The following is a 17,528-nucleotide window of genomic DNA, read 5'->3' on the forward strand; positions in this document are numbered from 1 at the left end:
TGATGTCTCTAGGCAGTGGCAGATGCCATTTGTTCTGTCACCTCGGCTCTGCTGTCGCCTTGGGTTTGCTTTTCCCGGCTGTGTGAGCTCCGCTCTTCCTCAGGCTGGTGCGGTGAGAGCTCCCTCTCCTGTCCCAAGCCCCTGGAACCGCGGGACAGAGGGATGGAGAGGGACAGAGCAGGGCCTAGGGAGCGAGGGGGATGGAGGAGCATCAGTGCTGGCACTGGATTTTGGGTTGGAAAACAGTTCCCGGGCAGCGCCCCGTGGAGTCCCCGAGGCTCAGTCACCGGGACTGGACCGTGCCGGGGGTGCCGTGCCCGGTCCCATTCCGTGGCACCTTGGCTTTTTCAGGAGGAGGCGAGGAGCTCAAGCAGCTCCGGGGAAGGTGAGGAGCGGCCGGGACCGGGCTCAGCGCACCTGGGGCCGGGCGGGGCTGCGGGCGGGGCGCGGCCCCTTCCCCTCGCCCCCTCCCCGGTGCGCGCTGTCAGGAGCGGGCGGGGAGCCGCAGACAAAGAGCCGGGGCCGAGCGGGCACCGGGGCCGGGAGGGGGCGGCCCGGGGGCGGGGACGCGGCGGGGGCGGCGGCCAGAGGCACCGGGGAGCCGAGCCGAGCCCGGGCGCGGGGCGGCGGAGCCTCGGGCTGCGCTCGCCGGGAACAAAAGGCTCCTGCTGCCCGCGCCCAGCGCCGTGCCCGGGCTGCCGGCACCATGTCCGGCTGCGAGCCCCGCCGCGCCCGCCCGCTGCTGCTGCTGCTCGCCCTCGGCAGCCTGAGCGCTGCCCAGCCCCGCCAGTAAGTACCGGGACCCTGCGCAGCATCCCCGGGCAGGGCGGCGGGGGAGAAGCGGCTCCGCTCGGCCGCGGCTCCGCGGAACAAAGCGGCGCGGTGTCCCCAAGCGCACGGAGAGGGGACGGAGAGGAGAAAGCTGCCGTGCCCTACCTGCCCCCAGCTGCCCCGCAGAGCGGCCCCGCAGCTTTTATCTGCCGGCAATTATTTGAGGAATCCGGTGCTGCGGTGCTGGGGGTGGTTGAAGGTAGCGTTGGGCGCTCCTGAGCAGCGTGTGAAGATTTTTTTTTTTTTTTTCGGGGAGAAAGTGCGGGGAAAGTTCTCTGACTTTTAGAAAGTGAATCCGCAGTTCTTTTCCTTTATGTTAGGTTAATTTTGATTAAGGTTTGCTTTGTTCGTTATCCCTGGGTTATTAAAGCCCTTCAGCATCGTGAAGCTGCATTAACTGAGTGCCGTGGAGAACTTATTCTCACTTGCTTACTAGAAAACATTTCACGTCCTGCCAAGCTTTGGTGTAACCTGACAGAGCTGGTAGTTAAAAGTGCCTAAAGCATCTGTCCGGTCCCTGTCAAGTTAACTCTTTAATTGCCAAGTTAAATATATAACTTTCAAATGCCACTTATTAAGTGATTTAAATTATTGTATCAAGGGACCGATACTTTAGAAAGAGTTTCAGCAATTCAGAACAATGTGAGTACATGTGCTTCACATATGGCACTGCAGTGCTGGGCTTATGACAGTTTAAATCTGATCATTTCATCCTGAATGCAGCTGGTGCTCTTTCTCCCTCTGCAGCTAAATCAGCTATCTCTCTTACCAAGGATTTGCAGGCTCAGTAGTAACTTTTTATTGTTATTTATTACCATTCTGATGAATTTTCAAACCTGGCAGCCATAAGGTTTTGAATCTGCAAGTACCCCGTGCAATTTAACTCAAATGCCACAGAATTCTGAACTTCCTTTGGGGGTAATGGGATCTCCATGGCAATGAGGCCTGCTGAGAGAGGAACATGGGCTTGGAATTTGATAAAAGATTACTTGGGGGCTGTAAAACACCATCATCCTCATCCCAAAGTGATAATTAATCACGAGCTAAAGCAACCTGGCTCATGGGACTGCAGAAAGGAATGGGCTGAGAAATTTGGCTTGAAAAGGCATCTGAGGAATTGCCTTGCGTTAAAAAAATCCTTTTGGGGTGGGGAAAAAAACCCAGAAAGGTGTGTCATGAAGAGAATATAGATGTGTTGCTTCCAGCCCAGTGCATCTCAGAGCTCAGAGCCTGCAATGCTTTTAGCTGACAAGTTCATGGCACGGTGCCACTCACAGAGGAGTGGTGCAGATTCCATTCAGAAACTCTCGTATTGCAGCATCTATGGGAGGTCGTTTTGGGTGGCTTTAAAGCTCTCTGTGTGCCTTCTAAAATAATGCCTTTTGTAAACTGGCAGGATCTAATTGTTTGAACAAGAATGTGGTGGTAGAGCTGGGAATTTGAGCCCGGTTTTGTAGCTGCAGTTTCTGGGCTGCTTCTGTATAAGCTGCGAGTTCAGGTGTGTTCCTTGCATTGAGTCTGACATTTAGAAAACTCCAAAAATCAGCTCTGAGTCCCTTCACCCCTCCTATATGAAGCTGAACTATGAAAATGGAGCTGTATGACTGAGTCAAAAATATCTAAATTGTTTCAAAGAAAGCATTGGCTATAAAACTCTATGAAAGGTTCAGGTACCTCCTTAATCCTTCATGAACTTTAGCTCTCTTTGATTAGCTGGTTGTACATTGAGTTTGTTACATGTAAGAGTAATGAATGCATTTACTATTAAATATGCAATAAGCATTGATATATTACTGCTTTTATTTAACTCCTGAGGATCTGTTAGCCATTTGTAGCCCCTTAGGCTCTGTTTGTTCATTTATACATATTAGATACAGGCTTAGACTGCTGGTGACAACAAATGTGACCCTACAGGGGTAAATACATCAGAGATTTGTGCTTTTCCTTTTGCTGCACAAAAAGTGTCTCACAAGTGAATTGTGGTTGGGTAACTCTTGTGGCTGTGTCTCGACTGACCACTTCCAATTGTGTTCCTCAGGGGTTATTTGATTGCAGCACCTTCTGTTTTCCGCTCTGGGGTGGAGGAAGCCATAAGTGTGACCATCTTCAACCCTGCCAAGGAGACCACGGTGCAGATCCAGCTGGTGGTCAAAGGAGAGACAGTGTCACGGAGCCACGGGACCGTCCTGGGTGAGCTCCTGGGGCTCCCACCCTCAGAGCTGGTTTAGGAGCTGGTGTCTCCTAAAGAATTGCTTTAGGTGATAAAGGGCTCAAACTCATTGATTTGCTGCTGCTGCACCTTCTCAGCTGATTGTGCTGAAGTGGGTTTGATGTGTGTGATCTCAAACAGGCTGGTAACTTTGGAACACCAAGACATAGAGAGATCCAGTATAACTGATACTCTGGAGCTTTATAGTGATTATACTTCCTTTTGATGCCTGAAGACTTATCAGTGGGGGGCTATGTAAGGAATAAGATAAATTTATTTTAAAGAAAAATATAAAATCTGCATCATCAATTTCTTCTCTCCAAAATAAGTGCTGGGAACACAAATCTCCCCATCTTCAGGACTGGGTGTTGCTGAGAGAGGTGGTAATGTTTGTGTGGTTGGATAAGTCTTTAAAATCCAAGCCAGATACCTCTGTCCTGTGAGTAAAAGCAATATGATTTGATAATATCCAACTTAACACTGGGTGAATTTACACTGGAGAAAGTGAAATCCATCACCCTGTTGTAGCACTGTCAGCAGTGGTGGGAACTGAAGGTTTTAACCCTTCTGCATGTTAAAGCTGGGAGTTGTATTAAAGCCATTCCATTTCTTGGAGCAGATTGTCTCTGGTTGTGTCCTCTCCTTGATTCTTGGAAAGTGGCTGACAATTGCAAAGCAATTCAAAGGGAGTGATGCTGACACATGGGGACAGCAAATGCTCTAGAGAACTCCTGGGTATGGCTGTGCCCAGCAATCCAAACAGATCCCATGAGTGTTTTGAGAATTAAGTCCCAAAAGAGGCTGGGTCCTTTTTACAGCATAACACTTCTGTAGGCACAGGCTGCCCTTTGCCTTGGGGGTGCCTTCCAATCACAGAGCACTTTGCAGCTTATGTTGGGCAAAAATTGTAAATAAATGTGGACCAGGTTTATTTTGGAGAGAACTACTGGGTCTGACTTGCCCTGCAGTCTGTTTTACACAGTGAAGGAGAATTACTTCAGGTAATATAACAAAGGGAGGCTGCAGGGAGCAGCTCTGTGGTGTGGGGTGTTCCTTCACTCAAATGCAAATATCTAAAATCTTAGTGCCTTACCTTGAGAATAACTCTTTCTCTCTCTCTCTCATATTTTAGATAAAGGAACAATAAAGCTGAAGGTGAGTGCCAATTATTTGAAGATGTTTTGGGTGAACATTTTTAGATGTTTTGGGTGTAAGGGACCTTCCCTCAGCCCCATCAAGCATTTCTCTCTGGCACAAATAAATGTCACATTCTGGGGCGCACACTGAGGAGGACACAGCCTTCACCAGAGGAAAATTGGAGAGTGAAAACAACAAAGCTCAATCTTTGAGTTTAATTCTGTCAGCTCACCTGCCAGGCCCTTAACCCACTAAAGAAAATCAGTGGCTCATGGTTCCACATAAATTTCTGTGTTGGGGTTATTTTATAAGAATGGCAGTACGATTTCAATTGTTGGCAAAATGGAGCTGGACTAGAATAACAAGCCCTTAAAAGTGTTGGGTTTCTTAACCTAGGACTTAATTTGGGCTTGTCATCTTTGGGATGTTAAAGGGGGGTGGTGGAACAAAATATTCAATTATGATCTGCATCTGGAATGGTATCAGATTTTTTTACTTTGTCACTTTTAATCTGAAGTAATTTTAAAAGTATTTATTTCTCTGAGCAACTGGTTGAAGATGTACATGCCTGCACTTTTTGTTTTGGGGCTTTTTTGTGTTGGTCCTTGGGGTTTTTCCCTCTGGGGGTTGATTTCCCCATGTAACACACCTTCTGTGCTGGAGGCTGCACATGTAGATCATGGATCAGCCATCACTTTGAGTGACCAAGGGCAGAAGAGAATTTCCTGCCATGTTTTCAGCATGAATTTACCTCCTTTGAAGTTTATATACTGTAGAAAATCTAGAATGCCCTAAATCCTCTTTCCTCTACTAACACATATTTCCACCCACGTGCAGCAGGTGGCTGTTCTTGCCAATATTACACTCCCCAAAAGCTCAAAGGCTTTTCTGTGTGTTCCTCACCTCCTGCTGTGTTTTTAGGTGCCTTCAGGGCTTCGTGGACAAGCACACCTGAAGGTTTGGGGCAACAGGCACCTGGCAGAGGAAGGGTACATTTTCCACAACTACACCACAGTCACCATCGACAGCAAGGGCTCCTCAGTGTTCATCCAGACTGACAAACCTGTCTACAAACCCAAGCAGAAAGGTAAAGTCATCTTGGACAATTTGCCAGATGCTGGGGCTGCTTTCAAGGGCAGTTTTAGGATGAGCTCTTCTGCTCAGTCTCAGCCCTGTGACTGATAAATTCTCTTTTCCTTTTTTAGTGTTGATAAACCTCTTTATGGTGACTTCTGACCTGAGGCCAGTCAATGACAGGGTAAAGAAAACTCTTTTCTTTCACACTCTGCAGTGTGGTGCAATATTGGTAGCCTGCATTTTATTCAAATGTACACATGCAGAAACAGAACTGGATTTTTAAACTATTTAGGCAAAGCTTGTGATAGTTTCTTCTATTTGTAATTTAGCTTTTTTCATGTGGTCATATTCCTGTTGGAGGAGAATACAAACTTTTGGAGTGCTGACAAATAGGAGGAAGCTCTGCCAGAGCAGAGACAAGAGATTTTCAGGGACTTGCACCTTATTTAGGTAATGCACAGATATGCAAATTTTTCCAGTTAGATGTCTGAATTAAATGTGTGTTTCTCAGGCTATGCTTAGCAGAGAAGAAATGTTCAAACTCTTTGGGTCTCACACTTTGCTTGTGTTGACTCAACACTTCATCACAAGAAACAGAAAAGTTGTTTCATAAAGCCTTTTATTTTTCTTTCAGATTGAAGCTTATGTGGTGGTGAGTATCTGTGTGCCCATCTAGCATGTGTCCTGTAGAGGTACAAGGTTTGTGTAGCCTTTAAAGAACAAATCTGTGCTTTTCCTGTCCACTATGGCCATTCCCACCCCTAACCTATGCAATTCTCTATCCCCAGGTCTTTATCTGTTCTCTGTGCCTTGCTTTTTTTGTTGTCACCAGCAAATATCCTCATTTTCTACTTCAGTTTCAGAAACCCATTCCCATTGAGAAGAATTGGCTTGATTCACTGGGAGTTATAACTGTGACAGCCCCACTTCCCCTCCCTTCTTTTCAATGTCCACCCACTCCTACCCTTGTGCTGGGCTGGCAGAGCAGGGCCACCCTCACCTCTGCACCCAAACAGAGACACTCATGAAAAGAAACTCATGGAAAGGAAAGGTTTTCTTTGAATGAGAGGTTCCTTCTGTGTTTGGTCCTATTTTTTCTTTTTTTTTTCTTTTTTTTTTTTCCTTTTTTTTAAAATTTTAATTTCATTTCTTTTTAAAACCACCTGTTAGAAAGCAGAAGGATTCACTCTTGTTGAGGATTTAATGCTGACAAAACCAGCAGGATTCATTTCATCTGAGTTTGTCAACTAAAATTTGTCTTTGTGGTTGTACATCTCCCTTTAGGAATAAAGTGTCTCCAGAGTTCAGCCCATCCCATGCAGGACTGATGTCTTAGGAGAAAGATCTGCTGCTTGTCAGCATTTACTTGTGTGCATTGCTTACAGGAGCAGAGCTCTTAAATAATTCCAGAAAGCAAATACCCCTGCTGAGGTACTTTTGGGACATTTTTGGCAGGTATTGGCGACATCTGAGCTTTAGTGAGGTGTGCATATTACAAAAGGAAGCTCCTTGTTGCAAACTGAGTTAATGTGTGAGTGATTCCCATTTTCACTGTGATGTTTCTCCTCCCTGAACCACCCTGCAGGATCCTCGGGGGTCTCGGATGATAGAATGGAATAACCTGAAGCCATTCTGTTGTGGTAAGTTCCAAATTTTTTTATTTTTTCTCTCTGTGTACTTTGATTTGCCTTTGCTTCTGTTTCCACTGAGTCGTGCTCAGTAAGGCTTGGCAAGGCTGGAGAGTTCTCAGAGTGTTGTTTCCTTTTCCAGGCATTGTCAATATGACTTTTCCTCTGTCTGATCAGCCAGTGTTTGGGGAGTGGCTCATCTTTGCTGAGATGCAGGGACACACTTACAACAAATCCTTTGAGGTACAGAAATACGGTGAGTGGACCCTAACCCAGGTGCTTTTGGAGGAACAGAACACTGAAATGCTTTCACTTGAGATGAAACACATTTAAAATGCCATGAGGAAAAATTCTTCAGAGCCATGAGTTTCAGAGATTCAGACCCTGCTGACTGAGAGCTGTGCTGAGGTCACCTTGCCAAGGTGGTTTTGCTGCTGTTGTTGATTGACCCTTTTCTGGGTGTTACCCTGGAAAATCAGAGCTGTGGAGACTTTTGCTATAACCTGGGCAATGAGATCTGCTTGAAAAGATTCTGCTCTGTTTCTTTTCATTGTAGTGCTGCCAAAGTTTGAGTTGCTGATCGACCCCCCTCGCTACATTCGGGACCTTTCACTGTGTGAAAAAGGAACTGTCCATGCCAGGTAGGAGCCTGTCCCAAACCAAGTTTCACTGCTGTGGGTTGTAGTGCAGCACTGGAGCTGCCTGCTGCAGACTTTTCAGATTATTTCTGATCATCATCAGAAGCTTTCTGATGTAGGAGCCTTCAAAAATGTGGTAAAAATAACAATCTGGAAAACTTCCTGTGGCACTGTTTTCTAGATGTGCAGGTAACATGGTAATTGTCTTTATACAACCAGAAGAAGAGAAACCAGCTGGAAGTTATTAATCATCTTCTTTGCATTTCAGGTACACATTTGGAAAACCAGTGACAGGGAAGTTAATTGTCAATATGACTATAAATGGTGTTGGGTACTACAGACATGAAGTGGGACACCCTGTCCTCAAGACCACCCAGGTGAGGGAGACCATGGGCTCACCTGTGATAAAATGCCTGATCTGTCTTCTTTAACATTTACCCCACAGATCTGTTTTGTTGCTGATGGGGGATCAGAGAGTTCCCTCTCCCCCTTCCCTCTCCCCTCCCACCAGGTGCCTGTGCTTCAGGGTTTCTGGGCCCTGTCTGGCTGTGCAATGCACCTTCCCTTTCTGCTCCCCTCTCACAGATGGATGGCTCTGCCGTGTTTGATGTGTGTGTCAAGGACATGATGCCAGCAGATGTGCCCGAGCACTTCCGAGGCACTGTCAACATCTGGGCCACGGTGATCAGCTCTGATGGCAGCAAGCAGGTGACCTTTGATGACTCCACACCTGTCCAGAAGCAGCTGATTGACATCAAGTACTCCAAGGACACCAGAAAACAGTTCAAACCTGGGCTGCCTTACAAAGGCAAGGTGAGATTAAAAGTAGAGCCATGGACATGTGGCTGGGTTGAAGTTGTACTTACTTGATCCCAGTGATTTATTTTTTTTTTCCCCCATCTGTCATTGACTGGAATTGCTGATAATTTAAAGCAAATTGTTGTATAACTGCCCCACTGTGCAGGTGGAAGTCACTTACCCTGATGGAAGTCCAGCTGACAGAGTCACCATCCGAATTAAAGCTGAGCTCACGCCCAAGGACAATGTTTACACCAGTGAGCTGGTCTCAAGGAATGGCCTGGTGGAGTTTGAAATCCCCTCCATCCCCACAGCTGCCCAGTATGTCTGGCTGGAGGTGGGTAAAAGCTCCTTATGGGATTAGCAGGTTTTAATGTAAGTAATCTTGTCAAACCTGCACTTTATAAATCAGTGCTACAAACAGGAAATCAGTGCCTTTAGCTCCAGCTTCTGGGTTTCAACACAGCAAACACTGGCTTGTTTCTTGCTGCTGAGAGATCTGATGTTGATAACCACCAGGAAAAGATGCTTCTCCAAATACAACTTAACATGGTTGAGGGGCCCAATATTTGGGGAGTAAAGACATCAAGAGATGGAAGGTGGAAGGTATAAAATGAGAGAAGAAAATAGAGAGAGAACAAAACGAGCTTTCTATACATAACATTCAGATGTAACTTTTTTTTTTTTTTAAGACCAAAGTGATAGCAATTGATGGGAAACCCTCTGGGGATCAATATCTGCCCAACTACTTGTCCATCAGCAGCTGGTACTCACCCAGCAAGTGTCACATCCAGCTCCAGGCACCAGATAAACCTTTCCAGGTATGTTGGCTTCACATTCCATCATGGAAACCACTGCACTGCTTGGCTTAGAGTGCTCTGTTCTCATTAAATATTTCTGGACATTCCTGATTCTGGGATCCTGAGCTGTTGCTGTCTCCACCACAAGGGATGAAGGAGCTGCACTTGAGGCACCAAATAATTGTTGAATGTGAGCTGAGCAAAACACCCTTGGTGCTCTGTGCACCTTGTTTCCACCCCTTTCTGCTCAGAAAGGTGCAGGCTGGGAAAACACTTCAGTTTTTATGTTTGTGTGTTCTGTGTAAGGCTCAGACATGGATTTTCTGCTGAAAAGGATTGGAAGTGATGTTGGTGGGAGTGGCTGAATTAGTAAAGACCAAAGTTAAGGCTGTGTTGTCTCACTGGAATTTGCAGTTTAATTCTCAACTGGATCTGTCCAATCTTCCAGTTATTGAACTATGAACATGGTTGCCTTGCCTTTGGTAGGGTTTGTAGGAGCCTCTCTAAAAATGTAATCCTGCCCTATAAAAGTTGCTGTGATTTCTCTCCTAGAAAAAAGATCTGATTCAACCATGATTCCTGTTGCATGATGTTTTCTGAGAGTTGTTCAGGGTTTTTTCTTACCCAGGAAAATATTCTTAAGGTCTGCCTATTGCTCAGTGGGAAAAAAAAAAGTGGGTTTTGGCAATAAGCACACTGAGTTTGGTTATCAGTGGGTCTGTCAGGTTGGTTTCAGACTCTTTGTATCCAAATAAGAGCATTTTTTTTATCATTACATTTCATGGAAGTTTAATGGCTAATTAATCTTTTACAAGTTTCCTGAGGTATGGAAAGGGGATTAAACACTGCTAATCTGAACACATTGTTCTTATTATAACCTGATTAGAACTAATTCTTCTGTGGGAAAGCTTGGAGCTGGATGACCAGCTGATGTGGGAACTGTTTCCATGCACTGCCAGCTCTTACTGGGTGTTCCAATTAGCTACATTCATTTTTTAATGAATTGTTTCATCATTTGCACTGGGGAATTCTTAATACTTCAAATATTTGATGTCACGAGGCACCTCTTGGACTCTGTGGCATTCTCACTGTATTTAACCATCAGCAGCTCCTTGTGTTCCAGTTCTGCCCTTTTGGTTTGTGCCCTGTGTGCATTCTGCAGGAGAACACTTGCAGCTGAAGGAAAAAAAGAGATTTTTTTCCAAAACATTTCTTTGGGATTTTCTGTCAAGCCTGAATGGTTTTAGTTGGGAATTGCTCTGCTTTAAATGTCAGGAGGGTGAGGAGGGGAAGGTGAAGGAATCACAAGTGTCAGGCACTCCTCAGATCCCAGAAGGAGTTTGTGTTCCTAGGAAAGTCTGCTGCTCCACAGAATGATTATTTCTCAGCCAGACACCACCAGTGCTGATCCCATGGCTGATGTCTGTTCCCTTGGGATTTGGGGGATTTTTTGGGGGGTGTTCAGTACTCAGGGAGCCCCTCTGGATGCAGTTTCAGTGCCCAGGGTGCTGCCCTGGAGACTATTGCAGCCATCAGATGAGTTTCCCAGACAAAAAAAAAAAAAAAAAAAAAAAAAGCTTTCTTTCATTTATTTGTGTGTTTGACACCTCCCTGAGTGCCCAGCTTACAAGTTGTTATCAAGACTTTGTGTGATTTGAAAACATTTTCCCTCTCCCCAGCCATTCCATGGTTATGTTTGAATTGGTATTTGCCAGATGAATGTAATCACAATTAAACTGTAAAGACTATCAAACACATTTCTCCTCCCACCCCCAATCCAACTCTTTCCTTTTTTGGGCTGGGCTACTGAAGGGGTGTCTAAAATTCAACCAATTCTGACAGCTGCTCTGTGCCAAAAGGCTTAACTTCCAGGATTCCAGAGATTCCTTTATTGTTTCATTAATGCACACAACCCCCAGCTCGTTCTCCTGTAGATCTGCAGCGAGGGGAGAGCTGAACACAGACCCCTTTTTATTGTGGAGAAAGTCCCTGAGAACAGTGCTGGTGTAATAATGCACTTTTCAGTGCATTTATTTGTTAGCACAGAGCTCACAGCTCCTGTTGCCTGGAGCCCAAGCAGGTTTCTGTGCTGCAGCACCCAAAAGCTCAACACAGAGCAGAACTTTGGCTTTTCTGTCCTGCAGGTGGGAGAGGAGGCCTGGATTGCAGTCAAGTCCACGTGTCCTTGCAATTTCACCCTCCACTATGAGGTGGCATCACGAGGGAACATTGTCCTGTCAGGGCTGCAGCCCAGCAGTGTCACCCAGCAGAGGAGCAGAAGAGCCACCACTCCCTTTGAGAGGAACATTGACCTCACACACTTCCCAGGAACAGGTACCAGCACCAGAAATGCAGCTCACCCCTATTTTCAGCAAAAAACAACCTTCCCACAACGTTTTTGTTAAAGAATATAGATAATTTTATGCAAGAAAAATAGTAAAATTTATTGCTCTCAGTCATGTAAAAAAAAATTCTCCAAGAGGGGTAACTCTTGGAAAGATTTCTTTGGTCTTTCTGCAGCCTTACTCAGTTGAGAAAACTCTAATATTTGCTTGGAGTGTAGGGCAGGGCTGGGGCAGTTGGTTAAATTGGTTGAGCTTAAACTGAGAAGAGGATGTTAGAAGGAAAGAGAAAATTTAATGGATTGATAAAGGTGATCACACAGCCCACAGGGGGAAGGGAAATGAAATGTGGACTCCTGGTCTGTACAGGGAATAACAGAAATACACAGATCTGGTGGATTTGGGGAGCAGGAAGGTAAAAAATGGTGGGGTTGGAAAGATGCAAAAAACATCTGCCACAGGAAAAGTCTGGGGAAAGAGTCACAGGAACCTCCCTCCATGTCCCCACCAAGCTTCTGGCAATCAGTAATTTAGGATTTGTGGTGATTTTCTGCACTGAGGGTTTGTTCTGAGCTGTTGCATTTACCTTGCTCAGGGGCTTTGTGGTTGCTCTGTCATTGGAATAGCTCAAGGCCAGGCTGTGTGGGACTTTGGGCAACCTGCTCTGGTGAAAGGCATCCTTATCCACAGCTGGAAGTGGGGGATCTTTAAAAGCCCCTTCAACCTAAACCATTCTGTCATTCTATTTAACAGCTCCAGTGATTCTCTGCTCTATAAACCTTTTTCAAAATTACTCCTTTTCTCTCATCATTGTTCTCCAGATAACATTTTCTGTTCATTTTAAACAGCTTGGTAACTTAACTGTGTGTTTCTTGATTTCTTGGCTGGAAAAACAGAGTAGTCCTTCCCTACCCACCTTCTCCATGCTGCTCATTAAATCATGAGTCCTAATTACCTTTCACAAAGAGAAGGAAAAGGGATGCTGAACTCAAGGAGCAGGGGAAGAATGGGCAGTCCCGTGCCTGGCAGCATCAGGAGGGGGCAGGCAGGGAGTGACAGGGATAAATGAAGCTGTTTTCTCCCCAGTTGCTGTTGCAGCCCCCCCCAGCCCTCCTGCAGCAGAGGTTGAGGTGTGTGTGACCTTCCTGAGGTTCGGGGTCCTGCACTCCATGGCTCCCCTGGGCCGGCTGCTGGTGTTCTACGTCAGGGAGAACGGAGAGGGGGTCACTGACAGCCTGCAGTTCCCTGTCAGCCCCTCCTTCGAGAACCAGGTACTGCCAGCCAGGGCTGCTGCCTCCCTGCTCTCTGGTTTTTGGGACAATCACAGGATCTGATGGGATTTCCCTTCCCAGGTTACTGTGGCGCTCTCAGCCAACGAGACCAGACCTGGAGATGTTGTGAGCATCAAGGTGAGAGCTGCCAAAGGGAGCTGTGTCTGCATTGCCTCAGTGGACAAGAGTGTTCACCTGCTCAAGCCAGGCTTCCAGCTCACAGCCAGCCAGGTAGGGGCACCTTCAGCTCCTCCTTTTCCCCCTGCTGTGACCCTCACCCCGCTGGAGGAAGCAGCCAAGCAGAGCAGCCCCTGCCCTGTGCCTGCAGGTGTTCCAGGAGCTGGCAGAGTTCGATGTGTCTGATGCTTTTGGAGCCCCAAAGGACGAGGGGCACTTCTGGTGGCCGGGCCTGAGCTCGCGGCGGCGCCGCTCCTCCGTCTTCCCCTGGCACTGGGACGTCACCAAGGATGCTGGCTTTGCCTTCACAGTAGGAGAACAGCCCCTCCCTCTGCAGGGCCCCTCTCTGCTTTCCTCTTTGCACTTCCTGCACCTGCAGCTCCATAGGCTCCCCACTCCATTGCTGCTTCTCCAGGGTGGGTGGGATGAACAGTGATTGCTGAGAGCAGAGTATGTTCCAGCACAGATATTTGATTTGGTTTGATTTTTTGGGAGGAGCAGTTAGCCTGCTGGGTGAAGGAATTCATGCTGATGCTCTGGAGAGTCAGACAGGGACCAGAAGGTTCCTCCAGGCACGGGTGGGCTTGCAGAGCTCTTCTGCAGCTGCTCCAACTGGGAAGCAAGGTGGAACGTGGATATTTCCTTTGGACTGTCCTTTGGAAATCATTTCAATTTCTTTCCTGCCCTGGTTCTCCCAGTTTCTGTTGCCCTCTGCATGAATGACCTTTATATCCTTGATCAGGTCACTTAAATGCCATCTATTTATAGTTGCTTGGTGTGTTTCCACAGTTAAACCTGGCCAGATTTTAAAATCTAATTTCCTTTGATCTGTGCTGTGCATTTGAATCAAGTTGCAAGTTGAGCATTTAAGACAAATTGGGTTTTTAAATGAACTCATGGACTAATTCATATCTTCATTGCTTTGCATACTGACAGTGCAGCCTTTTAAGCTGAAAAAGTAATTTGTAGCTCTTAAGACATGCTGCTATTTCCATGAGCTTTTTACTCTGCTTTTGTTTGAAATGGGGGTTCCCTCATCTATCTGAGAAGTTCTGCTTGTTTGCCTCTTCCTTCCTTCCCACAGTAGCACAGCAGAGTCCATCCACCCTTTCAGGCTCTGCTCACATCCCTCCTGTGCTCTCCACCCACTGCAGGTGGAACCTCTGCTCCCTGAGACAAGGAGATGCTTGGGAAAGGCTGAGCTGTAAATGTTTGATATCCTTCAATATCAGCATCTTTTCCTATGGCTTCTCTGAAATGCAGACTGGCCTGGAGAACCAGTGTCACAGCTCTGACCTTTTTAATCCATATAACTGCTGATATTCTGATCCTTGCTCCCTACAGATCCCCCATCTCTTCATTCTTTGTCCTTCCTCTGATTTTACCTAAATTGTTTTATTATTTTGCCTTAAACCCCAAAGGTTTTCACACATCCCCCCAATGCCTCAATCTCTTAATTACAAACTCCAAATCCTCATTTCTGTCCACTGCTGCTTCTCCCCCTGGGGTCTGAGGGAGTTTTTCTCTCATGCAGTTTTTTTTATCCTCACTGAGAGCTGTAAACTCTCGGGTTCATTTTTGGGGAGCTGGTGTGAATGCAGGGGCTGCACACCTGGGGTGTGTGCAGAGAACAAAGCTCCTTCTCCCCTGCTGTGGGAGCTGCTGTCTCTTATGAATGAGAGCATTTAGGGACAGAGCTGGCAGCTTCCTCAGGAGCTCTGTGTGGACACTTTTCATTTTGCTTGGCATCCCTGGCAGGGCAGAGCTGGTGATGCTGATGAGAGAGCTGCTCACTGCAGCACAGCACACTGGACACTTTTAGGAAGGGTGAAAAGCTGTAATGTTATATTCTAGGGGGAAAAATGCATGTAATGATTTTTTTTTTTTTCACCTCTCACACTATGTTCACTAATGTTAGATACTGATTTAAATGCATTTTCCAAGCAGACAAAAGATTTCTTATAAAGCCTCTGCCTATGCACCTTCACATTAACAGTAATTTTTATACAAAACTTTAAAAAATTCCTCAAGATTCAATTGAGATTTCCCTGGTAAATGTGAAAATAGGATTGAAGGATTCTATTAAAAATAAAAAAATAAAAAATCGGTGGACATTTAATTATTTTTCTTTAATTCTTTTTATTTATTTCTTTTTTTTTCTTTGCTGGTTTTTGTTTTGTGGTTTTGATTTTTCATTGTCTAGGAAACTGGCTTGGTGGTGATGACTGACATAGTCAGCCTGAACCACAGGCAGAATGGAGGGATGTACACAGATGAGGCTGTCCCAGCCTTCCAGCCACACACTGGCACCTTAGTGGCCACCATGCATTCCAAAATAGCACCAAGGTAACATTTAGAGTTTAATATCTATTGTCTGTGATGCTCCTGGCTGGTTTTTTTCTCTATTCTCAGCTGTTTTCCACCTCCATGCTCTCAAGTTTAGACAAGGCAGTGATGGGGAAATTCTTTCAGTGGCTTGGTAGATGTAAAAAAATTTTATCTGACTCTGCTTTGTTAAATTTAATTTAATTCTGGAAAAATGACACGTGCAAAGAATCCTAAATCATCATTTTGAAGAATATTTCTTTGCAATTTGCTGTGAGTTTCTTGGAATATTTGCAAGCCACAGCTGCTTTTGCAGAGCCATTCATTGCTCATGATTTGGACCATTCAGGTGGCCAAAATCCATGGAATGAGGGTGTGCAGGAAGGAAAGGCTGTGAAGTGATGGATGCTGCACCTTCCCTCTGCATCCTGAACTCCTGGGAGCCTCTCTTAGCAGAGGAAGTTCTGGGGTCAGTTAAGAAATAACTGCCAAGCATAACAGGTGTAGAAAAGCTGATTTAAATTATTAAAGTGTTAGAAATCAAGACAATTCAAAGAGAAGGATATAGAGGAGTGATTGCAGTGACTGCTGTTGGAGCTGTTGTATTTGCTCCCCTTGATTCCATGTGAAAGAATTTGGATCACAAACCAATTTTATTTTAGATTACATTATTTCTGCTAGCTTCAGAGGTTTCCTTACTTGTACTATTTTTTTAGATTGCTGTTTCTGTCTGCAGAGTGTGTGCACACAAAGGGATTGTTTCAAAAACTGTAATTGGTGTTATGAGTGATCACCCATTCACTCTTAATGAGTCTGCAGCAGGCAGAGTTCTGGTCATGTGAGCCAGGTGGTAACTCTGATTTATCAGTGACTGTAGAAAATATCTTATGAAAATAATCAATTTGCTATTATTTATTTCTTGTTCTAGCAGAGCAGAGAAGAGGAAAAGAACCTTCTTCCCTGAGACGTGGATTTGGCACTGCCTCAATGTCAGGTATTGAATTTAATTACATCCAGGGGGTTGTGTTCTCTTCAGCTACAGAAAACAAAGCTCTTGAAAATCTAATGAGTTACACTAGCATTTCTGATTTAAAAAAAATATTATTTTCCCCCTATTGTTGTTTTTTTTCTTCATTACCACTTCAATCTCTGCATCATTTCCTCTGCTCCTGAAGTGTGTTCCCTTGCTTCAAGCTGGACCTGCCAGTTGTGCATTGATTCTCTATTGATTGCTCTTCAAATTTCACAGAGCCCTCCTTTCTCTGCCATCTCCTGCCAGAGCATCTCCCCCTGACCTCAATCTGCTGCCTCACAAATCCTGGTTTCCTCTGGATACAGCTGGAACTAAAAAAAAAAAAATTACTAAAGAGAACTCATCTGTCCCACAGCAGCACATCTAGGATAATTTGAAGCAATTATTAAAAGGCTTCTCCAGGTTTGCAAGTAAACTTCATTCTCAATAAATGATGGTAAATTAAATTTGACAGGAACTTGGAGCAAGTGTATTCAAATCTGTTCAATTGAGCATGAAATATGCTTTGTAGAAATACACAAAGAATTCCAGAAGTGCCTGTTTGGGCCTCTGCAAGCTGGGGCAGTTAATTATAAGTGGGAGAGTGTGGAATAAAAAGTTGCAGATTTCATTTTCTCCACTTCATTTCATTAGAAACAACTGAATTGGAGCATTCCTTAATTTCCACTCTCCTGAACAGGAAGAATTTTTTTTTTTTCTTCTACCATTATAATTATAATATACAATCCTTAAAACAAAACAAAAAAAAAACAAAAAAAAACAAAAAAAAAAAAACAAAAAAAAACAAAAAAAAAAAAAAAAGAGAGAGAAACAAAAGCCTAATGTCAACTTCCCAAACCAATTCTAAAAATTCCTAGAGCCTGGCTGGAGGGTCTAATAGCTGGAAATGAGTGTGTACTTTGGCCCCATGCCCAGAAGAGTAAGTGCCCTCATGTGTGAAAATAATGTTAATGCTGGTTATGGGCTGAAATCCCAGTGGAAAGAACATCAGCTGCAACAAATTGTCCGGTTAAACAGGCTGGAAAATTGCCAGGATACCCTTCCAGCCCTGTGCCTGCTCCTCAGGGCTGAGCATCACTGCAGAGCTCCAGCCAGGTGCTAGGGAGCCACTCTGCTTAAAAGGAGTTAAAATAACTTCAGCCTTTAAGTAGGTTTAGATTGGATATTGGGCAGGAATTGTTCCCTGGGAGGGTGGGGAGCCCTGGCACAGGGTGCCCAGAGCAGCTGTGGCTGCCCCTGGATCCCTGGCAGTGTCCCAGGCC

General features: G+C 45.3%; 1 protein-coding gene across 1 annotated transcript in view; it reads left to right on the forward strand.

The window, feature by feature from the left end:
• Window positions 1–706: 706 nt before the first annotated feature.
• CPAMD8 (C3 and PZP like alpha-2-macroglobulin domain containing 8) overlaps window positions 707–17,528 on the forward strand; it is a 52,157-nt gene continuing 35,335 nt past the window's right edge. Inside the window, exons 1-19 of the mRNA XM_056512344.1 lie at window positions 707–789; window positions 2,870–3,021; window positions 4,173–4,195; window positions 5,099–5,264; window positions 5,383–5,435; window positions 5,889–5,906; window positions 6,840–6,894; window positions 7,025–7,138; window positions 7,439–7,523; window positions 7,789–7,897; window positions 8,106–8,333; window positions 8,485–8,655; window positions 9,011–9,139; window positions 11,263–11,452; window positions 12,547–12,731; window positions 12,813–12,962; window positions 13,060–13,218; window positions 15,112–15,254; window positions 16,162–16,227. Coding sequence (XP_056368319.1) covers window positions 707–789; window positions 2,870–3,021; window positions 4,173–4,195; window positions 5,099–5,264; window positions 5,383–5,435; window positions 5,889–5,906; window positions 6,840–6,894; window positions 7,025–7,138; window positions 7,439–7,523; window positions 7,789–7,897; window positions 8,106–8,333; window positions 8,485–8,655; window positions 9,011–9,139; window positions 11,263–11,452; window positions 12,547–12,731; window positions 12,813–12,962; window positions 13,060–13,218; window positions 15,112–15,254; window positions 16,162–16,227 — 2,279 coding nt within the window. The remainder of the gene's footprint in view (window positions 790–2,869; window positions 3,022–4,172; window positions 4,196–5,098; window positions 5,265–5,382; window positions 5,436–5,888; window positions 5,907–6,839; window positions 6,895–7,024; window positions 7,139–7,438; window positions 7,524–7,788; window positions 7,898–8,105; window positions 8,334–8,484; window positions 8,656–9,010; window positions 9,140–11,262; window positions 11,453–12,546; window positions 12,732–12,812; window positions 12,963–13,059; window positions 13,219–15,111; window positions 15,255–16,161; window positions 16,228–17,528) is intronic.

The sequence above is a fragment of the Oenanthe melanoleuca genome, chromosome 28, assembly GCF_029582105.1.
Source record: "Oenanthe melanoleuca isolate GR-GAL-2019-014 chromosome 28, OMel1.0, whole genome shotgun sequence".
In the NCBI taxonomy this organism is placed as follows: Eukaryota; Metazoa; Chordata; class Aves; order Passeriformes; family Muscicapidae; genus Oenanthe; species Oenanthe melanoleuca.